General features: G+C 45.3%; 1 protein-coding gene across 2 annotated transcripts in view; it reads right to left on the bottom strand.

Moving 5' to 3' along the window:
* Tmem159 (transmembrane protein 159) overlaps positions 1-5,922 on the bottom strand; it is an 18,008-nt gene extending 12,086 nt beyond the window's left edge. For both annotated transcript variants that reach the window (XM_028764285.1, XM_028764286.1), the window contains exons 1-2: positions 5,804-5,922; positions 3,629-3,828 (exon numbers count right to left, since the gene is read on the bottom strand). In XM_028764285.1, coding sequence (XP_028620118.1) covers positions 3,629-3,724 — 96 coding nt within the window. In that variant the 5' untranslated portion in view covers positions 3,725-3,828; positions 5,804-5,922. The remainder of the gene's footprint in view (positions 1-3,628; positions 3,829-5,803) is intronic.
* Between the last annotated feature and the right edge of the window lie 4,642 nt (positions 5,923-10,564).

The raw sequence follows: 10,564 nt of genomic DNA, 5'->3' as shown, positions 1-10,564 counted from the left end.
ATGTCACTCTCACTCAATGTCACTCTCACTCAATGTCACTCTCACTCTATCTGGGTTCTCATCCAGTTTCATCTCAAGTTCAAAGAGCTCGTTAAACTGTGAGGGAAGAGAACAAATTACATGGGGGAAAGAAACTATCTACATTTCCCAGACACAGGGGGTGCTATACAAATTACTGTATGTCAGTCTGAATTTACGGTATGTCAATCTGATGTCCTTCGTTGATGTGGCACATGTAAATTATCCTGAATACTCACACTTCAGTATTAAAAAAAAAAAAAAAACAGCACCAAACCAAGTGAAATTAAAAATACGCAATTACTTCTGCTGTGGTCACACTATCAAGCAAACATTACACAGTGAAGGTTCATAATCCTCACCCGGATCACCACCACTCTCTGTCAATGATGGTTTTTGTTATGATTTAAATATAAAATGGCTCCTTCAGACTCATGTCCTGAAGCCTCCCACCCCTTCCCCCACCCCAGCTATTATTGTTCTTGGTAGTTGTGAAACTGTAGGAGACTCCAGCCTAGCTGGAGGAAGGGGGTCACAGGGGCATGCCCCTGTGGCTACATTTTACCCTATGTATTCCTCTCTATCTCTCTGTATGTCTGTGTATCCTCATCCTACCCCACTGCTTCCTGGCTACCATGATGTGGGCTACTTACTCTGTTCTGTCCTGCCCTCAGCACCAGGATGGTCTAAACCCACGAGCCAAAAATAAATGCCTCCTCCGCCCTTCAGTTGTTTCTCAGATATTTATTTGTCAAAGCAACAGAAAGTCTAAGGGATGCAAGTTTATAAGTGCTTTGCTTTCCTTCTTCCTCCCAAATCACTTTATCTGTGGGCTAGAGCGATGGCTAAGTGTTTAAGAGCACTTACTGCTCTTGAGGAGGATTTGAGTTCAGTTCCTGGAACCCAGGTAGGGCAACTCACAATTGCCTGGAACTCCAGTTCCAGAGGCCAACGCCCTCTTCTGGCCTCTCCAGGCACTGCACACATGTGACACATACATGCATTCAGGCACATATCATTCAGCACATATATACACATTACTTAAATATTTTTAAAATGACAATCAACCTACCTCAATATACTATAAACTTGTAGGAGAAATAATTCCATATCACGACTACCTAAGAACATCAGGCCCATAGAGAACCATTTCTCCACCTTTCTGGGAGTAGGCTAGCCTGGAAATTATCTAGCACAAATCTACTCCACTGCATACAGCTGAGTTGTTGGAAGGAGAGAATAAAATAAAGTTCATCTGCTTTGAAATGCCTACCTCAGAAGGTAGGAATAAATATTCACTAATAGGCTAAATGCCTGGTACAGGGCTGGGATTTGGTAAGGCCTCTATCAGGTTAATAAATACACAGTCAGTCCTTATCACATGTGAATACCATGTCTGAAGAGTTTTCTACTCACTTAAATTTATCTCTAACCTAAAATCAGTCCTTTGAGCATATTTGATGTCAAGATCAAATCATCTGACAAGAACATTCCCAGCTTGTTATGTGTGAACCCGAGATACAGAGGCCCCATCTTGGAAGGTTGTACCACCTCCCCACAACCTCACCCTTGGCCTCACCCTTTAGCACATGAGCCTTTCTGGGATACTTAAGAGCCAAACTATGGCATAGCCACCTATTTAATGCCACAAACTTCACATTCTTGACGTCCGGTTGGCAATCCCACTATTTAAAATACTCACCACCACCACCACCACCACCACCACCACCACCAGTATCTTTCTGTTACTGTTCCTTGGGAAGAAAATACATGCATGTTTGCTCAAGACATGAATTAGCCTCCTGCTAGCCCTAAGCTCAATGTCAACAATCAACAACAAATATATATACATTAGTGTATCTTTCCAGAAATACACATAAAATAAGGGCACGTACTGATCTGTTTATGAAAACACTGTGGCTAGAACCTTGCAGGACCTGAGTTCCTAATTTCCTACAGAATCATGGTTTGCTCAGTACTTGCTAATCCAGTGTCAATGATGCTCTCCCACAAGTCATGAGAACGAACTATCAATGTGCAAAGGCCATGAGGACCTTTCTTACCGAGCTAACCCATCGAAGAGTCTCAGCCAACTAACTAAAAGCTGCTTGTCCGTCTTAAAAATAGCCTGGCAAATTGGCAATATGCCAATTGCATTCTGAAGCAAGTCCAAAGAAGACCTCTGCAAAGCATATGGCTTTAGATGGTAAAGCCTGTGTTTTATAGAAGCTGGTAAAACTGTGCTGTCCAATAGGGAAAGAAAATCACAAAACAGTTCCCACCGCTTTAGATGAATACATACTTTTATGTGCACATGGCATAGAAATCTAGAAGCTACACAACAAAATGGTAATAGTACTAGCTGGCTAGTACTGTTTACTTTCTACCAATCTTTTTGGGGATATGCATATACAGTGTAAGTGCATGCGTGTGCTTTCACATATGTGAGCACATGTATGCAATGTCACACATGTGGAGGTCAGAGGACAACCTCAGGTGTTGGCCCTCACCTTCTGCCTGGTTCTCTGAAACAAGGTCTCCATGAGTTGTTGTTGTTTTGGCACTAAATAAGACAGGATAGCTAGCCACAGGCTTCCCAGGATTCTGCTATCTCCACCTCCCATTTTGCCATAGGAACACTGGGATTATAGAGATGTGCTCTTATGCCCATCTTTGTGAGGTTGCTGAGAATTCAAACTTGTGGTCTCATGATGGCCAGAGAAGACTACACCAGTTGAACCATCTTCCCAGCCCTGGCATTCTGTTTAAATGCTGAAAGGCATACAGAAAGCAATAAAGATACATACACAAAGAAATAAGAGTATCTAAAATCCCACCACATTGATTGGTGACTGAACACCAAAAACATGGCTAGTTTGCATCACAATAATCCTGTGAAGGTAGATAACAGTCGAGATTTCAGAGTTAGTACAAAAAAGAATGTGAACTATTTTCTTTTCCATTAATTTTTATAATGATGACATGCTGAAATGATATTATTTTTGATATATTAACTAAGATGTATTCTTGAAATGAACCCATTGATTCTTTATAGTTAGGCTTGGGTACCAGAAAATGTTAGTGCACACATGGCTCAGGTATCATCTCTGCTGGATGATGGACTTCTAGTGGAACACAGAACTCAGATCTTAAACTAGGCATTAGCTGGCTTCTTTCCTTAGGGGAACAGATGACTCCAACATTTCAAAGAAAAGAGTAGTGTCTGCTGCATAGACTAATGGCTTCTTTAGATCCAGCCAAAGAATGGCAGTTACCACGAGAGGTCATTATCCAACCAAATTCTGCATTATATGGGCTGTAACTAGTGGTCTGTGATTCTCTGTGACTTCCAGGAATCTTCCTTAATTTGGAAGTGCCTTGAAAATAACCTTCCTTCCCACTCGCCTGCTGTCCTATGGCCCTGAATGTCACTATGACGGCTGACGCTTCAGCAGCCGCAATGAACATGAAGGTGACGACTCAGATATAGCAGGGTGCTAGCAGAAAGATTCCTGACTCGTAGATTCCTATCTGAGAAAGAAACAATGTCCAGTCTTCTTCGGATCAGTGTTATTCAGGTTTCCCATTGTATATGGTATTGGGCACTGACCTTTGAGTTGTTCTGGAAAGACTCTAACAGCAAACCCAGCCTCCTTTGCAGCTCCTGTAAGTCTCTGGAAACACTTGGGGTCTCTTCTTTGGCCATCTTGAAATGTCTCTCAGTCTCACTCTAGAGGAAACCCTCTACCAGGAAGTGCATTACTGTAGCATGTAGCCCAGTCGCTCATGCCATCCTGTCTCTTGTTATCACTGAAGGAAACAAAAAAATTCTTGAATTATTAGCAATCTCCAAGGAGCTAAGACCATCCCCAATATATTAACAGCAGGCATGCAGATAGACATAATTTGACAATATTTATCAAAAATTTAAGCTGCACACGCTTTAATCCAACAATTTATTTTTCACAAACCTAAATAAGATAAATGGATATATGAAAATATACCCAAAAGATGTATATCATATTCCTGTTTATAATATAAACTGACCAGCAAGATAGCAGGAAAAAGCTAAATCCACTTACTATTCAAATCTCACCCCCCCACACACACACCCGACCACTCTAGGCTTTCTTTGCTCCTACGACAGGGACTTGGTGTGCTTTCTCTTCTTTCTTTGGCTCCCAAGAACCTTGTATAGTGCCACACTCTATGTGTGGTGAGGTCTTCACTAACAAGACCTGTCCCCAAGGCCTTGGCACAATTATTTTCTGTGGCTCAACAACAGCCTGGAATTTACAAGATAGTCTCTTTCTCACATCGAGTATGCATTTTTCATTATGACAGTGTGTCAGATTAGATATGCCTTTAACCCTGGTTGAGTTTTCAAATAAAAATATTCTTATTGATATATTACTTTATGTCTCCTAGGACACATAAAATGTATCTGGGATGGAAAGAATTGGATCTCCTTGCAGCTAACCTCCTGGTCTTATAGGCCTGTGCTCACTAGAGTCCTTCACAGTGCCCCATAACTGGATATACCACTTGCCTATTGTGTCTTATAACGAGGAAACACACCTCACCTGTGTCTACACTACAGAGTCTAGTATGCACACCTCTAGCACACCAGCTACAGATTCTCTCCCCTTGATCAGGGAAGAGCCAATGCCTACACCACGACTTATGTTGTTAAAGCAACAGCTGGCATTAATGTTCAATTTAGGATGGCCCCAGGCTTCAGTTTGCCTATCTCTTTTCTACATCAGGCTACAAGTCAGGCTACGCCCTTACAACTCGTCTTTGGCCTGGGAAACATGCAAATGCCACCGAACCGGTCTGGGGAGTCTGCTGAAAGAAGGGTAGGAAGAATCCAGGGGAGGGCCGCGGTCAGCACATGCATCTATCTAGCCACCAATTTTCTATCTACTCCTTCTAGGGTCCTTTGCTGAGAGGGAAGGCACCACCACAACCAGCCTAGGGGTGCCCCACCTACTCTCCATTTTAGGGGGCCTAGCCAGGTTCTCTGAGATCCTACCTCGCCCCTTCTAAGGTTCCAAATACAGCTTTGGCTCCTGACTCTTGCATCTTGCAAGCAAACCGCCACTGCGAACGTTCCAGCTGCGGGTCGGGTCGAATCCCCAGATGGGGGCAGGGCCTTCGGAGCGCCTGGGAATCTATCCTGGTCCCCATTTCCGATGAGGGTTGAGACTTTCAATTCTAAGTCCAGGGATCCATGGAGGAAACCCACTGGTGTGATGCAGATGGGAAATCTGACCAAGACTACCGGGCACAGAAACTAGGAGATCGGATCTCAGGAGAATTGGGCATCTTGTCACCTGGGGCAAACCCATCTTTGACAACCTGTAGCTCCCTCCTGCTGTGACGCATGGCACCCCTGTTGACCAATCCTAGGAAGAAGATGCAGATGCCGAGACAAGACTCCACATCTTCCCGTGCACGTTTCCCAAGAGGAGGTAGGGCTTCGCGCGTGGGTTAGCACTAGTGGCTCCTTCCCCCACTCCCCGCCCCCAATCTAGCTGCCAGTGTATAAACACGGGGATGGCTAGAAATGGTGGATGAGATCTCCCCGTGAGTTCCTACCCGCGCTCAGCAACTCAAGGCGACAGACAAAGTTCATCACCAACCCAGAGGCCGATGGCAACAGGCGAAGGAAGCTAGTGCATTCTCCCGCGACCGCCCCTGAACTCCTCCGCTCCCTAGGCCGAGCTTGGAGGGGTCAGTCAGCCAGGGTCCTCTACTCCACACCCCTGCTTTGCTCTCTCACCTGGTGCTGGCTGACGCGGTACCCCGCCCCGCAGCCACAGAGGGCGCAAAGCGAAGTGGAAGGGAGAAGGGACACAGGCGTGATTGGGGTGAGAGTTGGACTTGCCCCTCCTCACCAGCAAGTGCTCTTCCTCTACCAAGGCCGAAGCCCCGCCCTGGTGCCACGCCCCTCGCAGAGGCCCCGCCTCTGGTCTCTTTGCGGAGAACCAACGCGGACCCTCCGCCCAGGCTCAGGTCCCCGCCCTGTCTTCCCAGCCGGACCAGGAAGGATCGTGTATCCTGACGTAAAGCCGCGCGGCTGCCACCTTTGCCAGGCCGGCCCCGCTTCTTCCTACACACTCTAGGAACAACCCCCACACACTTCTAGACTCTAGAGGATGACTAACGAGTGAATGAGTGCTTGGAGACAGCCTCTTCCTACAGCGTGGCTTAGAGTGAAAGTTCTGGGGCCACATCTTAGGAGGTTTGGCAACCAAAGGTGGAGTTTTAGAGACAGAACTAGTTCTGGATTCGTCCCCAGAGCTCAAGTCACATTAGTCAGTTTGGTACCCCCTGTACTGGAAGGTTCAAGCCATTACGCAAGGGCAAATGTTGGCAGCCAGAGAATCTTAGAGATGGATTATTTCCATTTTACAGATTTAAAAACAAAAACAAACTAAGAGCTAGAAGCATTAGGTTCACAAATAAACTCAAATCCTCTTCTCAAGGACCCGTGGTAGAGAAAACCATGTTTCCTGATTCCAAATCTAGGTCTGAGGCGCCCTATTAGTTACTCAGTGTCAATACTACTGGGATTTGAGATGGGACAAGTCTGTTTCTGTGATGTTCTGTGAGCACTGTGGGCTGCTTGGGCGCATTCCTGGGCTCTACCCACGAAATAAAAGTAAATAAGTGATAACTTAAAATGCTTCCAAGAGGTTGGGGATGGGACGCAATCATCAGGTATTCAGGAACTTAAGCAGAAAACTGTGTTCTGCTGTAAGTGGGGTGGGGCTCTGGAGTCCCCATCTCAGGGCCCAAGTCTGGCTGTGACTGTTCAATGTTGCTCAAATTACCTCTTTGAGCCACATCTTCTTCACCCATTAAATGGGAAGAAGGGCAAGCCCAGACACTTGTCTGCTACTAAACAGGTCTCAGGTTCTTTTCACCCAAAGACCTAGAGTGACCCACCTCTCCCCATGTGCCCTATACTGGTAGCACTGTACCGGTAGCATCCTGGAGAGTAACTCTTTCAGTAAAAAGAGAAACCACGGAGTTTTACTGAGGACAACAGAAAAGATGCTTTAAAAGAACTAAGTACCTATCAAGCATGTAATAGGGACTGAAAAATATTACATGGGAGGAGAGGAAAGGGTAGGACGGTAGCTCAGTGGGTAAGAGCCCTACTTGCTCTGTGAGAGGACCCAGGTTCCATTCTCAGTATTTACAAAGCAGGTCATAACTGTATCTGTAACTCCAGTTCCAGGGAATCTGGCGCCCTCTTCTGGTCTCAGTGGGCACTGCACACATGTGGTGAAAAACATACTTGCGGACAAAACACACATACACAGTAAGTAAGTAAGTAAGTAAGTAAATAAATAAATAAATAAATAAATAAATAGATGCTTCGCAGATACATTTCACGAGGTTGGGGAATAGTGGTAGGGTGTTTTTCTGGCATACCCTTGAGCTGTGTGTCCAATCCCTATCACGGGGGGGAAATTGATGTTACTTCAGCCACTTTATGTTCCAAGAAATAATTAAGCTGGTAGATAAAGAAATGAGCTTGGAGATGACTGACGGGAGTGGTAAGAAGTTTAAGGGATTTCACTTCAACTCCACTGACAGCAGAAAGTAGAAATGAAGCACACAGGGGATCATGGGCAGACAAGGGTGTGTCCCTGAAGGTTTTAGTTTCAGGCATTCTTGTCTGGCTTTACACACGTTCTGTAGCTGCAGTATGACAGATGCCTTATCTGGGGTAGGGATGGGTTTGTTTTCCTTAGACCATCAGCAGGAACCTTACTTTGGAAAATTGAGGTTTCTCTTTGGAAATTTTCAGCTTAAGGGCGCCATCTAGGGGCAGCTCTTTGAATCCTCTAATCCTCCTTCCCCAAGCGCGTCTTCCTTAGTGATCAGTAGGTTGTACTTCTGGAGTGTCACTGCCTCTGCTTCTATTTCTCATCTGGGGGGGTCTAGCATCTCTGTAGCATCAAGAACTTGGCTCTCGAGGAACAAAGGACTGATAAAATAAACCTATGTGAAGCATTTCCTAGGCCTTTCCACAGCTTCTTACAGCAGTGGACTGAATATTTTTATCCCTTCATCCCCTGATGTGATGGTATTTGGTGGTAGAGTGGGGGCCTTTGGGAGATCATTAGTCAAGGAGATGAAGCCCTTATGAATAAGATCAATGCCTTATGAGGGGGAGAAGAGGAGAAGAGGAGAAAAGAGGAGAGGAGAAGAGAGAGAGCTTTCTTACCTCTTTCTACTAGGGTACTAGGAAAGAGCACAATAAAAAGCTGGCAGTAGAAGCTCCCCGCTGTAATTTCACCATGCTGGCACCCAGACTTCAAACTTCCAGTCTTTTGAACTATAAGAAATATTTCTTGTTGTTGTTGTTGTTGTTTTTAAGTAAGCCATTCAGCCTATGGTACTTTGTTACACTAGCCCCAATGGGTCTAACATACTTGTTCTAGTTAAGCAATTGTTTCACCCCTCTGAGATCTATCCTGAGCACTTGCCTATGAAGAATAAGAAATGGGGGGAGGGGTCTTCAACAATACATTCACCTTAACTGTTAATAATCAGAGCTGGAACCTGGCCTAAATCCAGCTGACTTCTCCTCTTATGTGGTGAACATGAACACCAGCAGATCACATCTATCAGTGAACAGAAGGTCTTCCTGTTTTAATGTCTTTGAGCAACAGCTAGTTTTTAAAGCACATTACATTTCAGACAAGAGCCTGTCTCCTTACCCAGGATCCCATGGGCTCATTAGCACCATGTTTGTCTCTCTCTACTCTTCACACACATGGATGTGAGTCTTTGAGACTCACTGATGCAAAGGGCAGACCCTGTACACTTTATGTGTGTGCCGAGCAGCAGAGCCAGACCTTGTACGTGCTAGGCAAGTGCTCTACACACGTCAGCCACATCCTGGATCCTCTATATACTTTATGGTAAGAAATATTAGTGTAAGGAATGAGGAAGGTCACGGTGAATTTCTTGGCACTTTGTAAAGGGGCTGAAAACATTTATGCCCTGGGCAGTTTCTCTGTGGAAAGAACAGTTAAAAAAAAAAAGTTTCCTGTTGTATCCACTCTGATAAAGAAAAGGCAAGGTCGGAAAACTATGCGTCTCTGTTTTGCTTTCCTCATGCATGGAATTAAGGGGAAACTAGATGGAGAGACAGACATGCACCACAGCATCCTGAAGGAGTTCAACAAGTCTAACTTGGCTTTAAGAGAATTTTGAAAGCAGCCATGTACTAAGCGCTTTGGATGCTGGTGCAGTGGTGAATCTTGGGTAGGTGTATGTAAGAGTGTATGTGCTTGTGTGCCCGGGACTATTCTGTGCTAGCCACAACATTCATAAAGAGCCTTTTGCATTGAGTGACAGAATTGTCCCAACCTGACCAGGACAGAGAACATTCTCAAGATGCAAGGCTATAGTAGCACAAGTGGAGAAGGGCTAGGGACATGGCTTGGCTGGTAGAATGTTTACCCATCATGCACTGGGCTGGTCTCCAGTATTGCATAGACTGAGCCTGGTGGTCCACTCTTGTAATCTCAACACTGAGGAGGTGGAAGCAACTGATCAGAAGTTCAAATTTATCTTCAGACCCTGCCTCAAAATCTGTGTGTGTGTGTGTGTGTGTGTGTGTGTGTGTGTGTGTGTGTGTAAAAGTCCTAGGCAAATTCAGATACATTTAGGGTGTGCAAACAGTTTTAGATATATTATCTTACTAAACCATCACACAAACCTGGTGGGATGGGCGCTCACACTATTACCTCCTCCTAAAAGGACGTGGGATTTATGAAAGCTGACACATTCACCTGAAGAGATAAAGGAATTTGCACAGCTTTCACATCATCTAATGAGAAGTGCAGGGTCTGGGTTAGACCGTTCCAACTCTAGACCTCAAGGACTCGGTTCCAGCCTGGGTACCCTTAGACCTCTCCTAGGTCATGGTCTCTTATTGCTACATTCCTGGGCCCTTACAAAGCACCCCTAACTCCCTTCTGTCACTAATAGTTCTGGCTGCTCAGCCCAGCCTCCTACAAAGGGAGCCAGCAGGTCAAGCCCAGTCTTGTGTTTAAGCACAGAAGAGGCTCCTCCTCTTAGCAACAGACGCTAAAACCTGGTTACCTGCCACTGGGCCTGGGTACAAGCTCCATTACTCTTAGAACTGATGAGGGAAGAGGGAGAGGAATCTAGACTCCCTGGGTGTTATTTAGGACAGCAAATCCTCTTCTTCATATTAATATGTAACTGTGCTTCGATTTTGCCCTTTGCAGAGACTTCAGTGTGTTCTGGGAAGTTCCAAGAAACCTACTGAGAGGAAAAGAAGAAGAAATACTGCAAGGAGGAGTGAGGACTAGAGGAAGACTTCCAGCAGAAGGCCAGGCTACCTCTTCATTCTCTTTCCCTTCTCCCCGTTTCTGCCAGGGAACTCTCTGAGATACCAGAGTCTATGACCTCAGAAAGGCAGCTCTGTATCAGAACTTCCAGAGTGTCTGAACGTTCTGCTGCTTGCGTCCCCGTTCTGCCCTAAAGAATC

Source organism: Grammomys surdaster, unplaced genomic scaffold, assembly GCF_004785775.1.
Source record: "Grammomys surdaster isolate TR1022 unplaced genomic scaffold, NIH_TR_1.0 142, whole genome shotgun sequence".
Lineage (NCBI taxonomy): Eukaryota > Metazoa > Chordata > Mammalia > Rodentia > Muridae > Grammomys > Grammomys surdaster.
The sequence above is the reverse complement of the archived record's forward strand: the minus strand, read 5'-3'. Positions and strand labels throughout refer to the sequence as shown.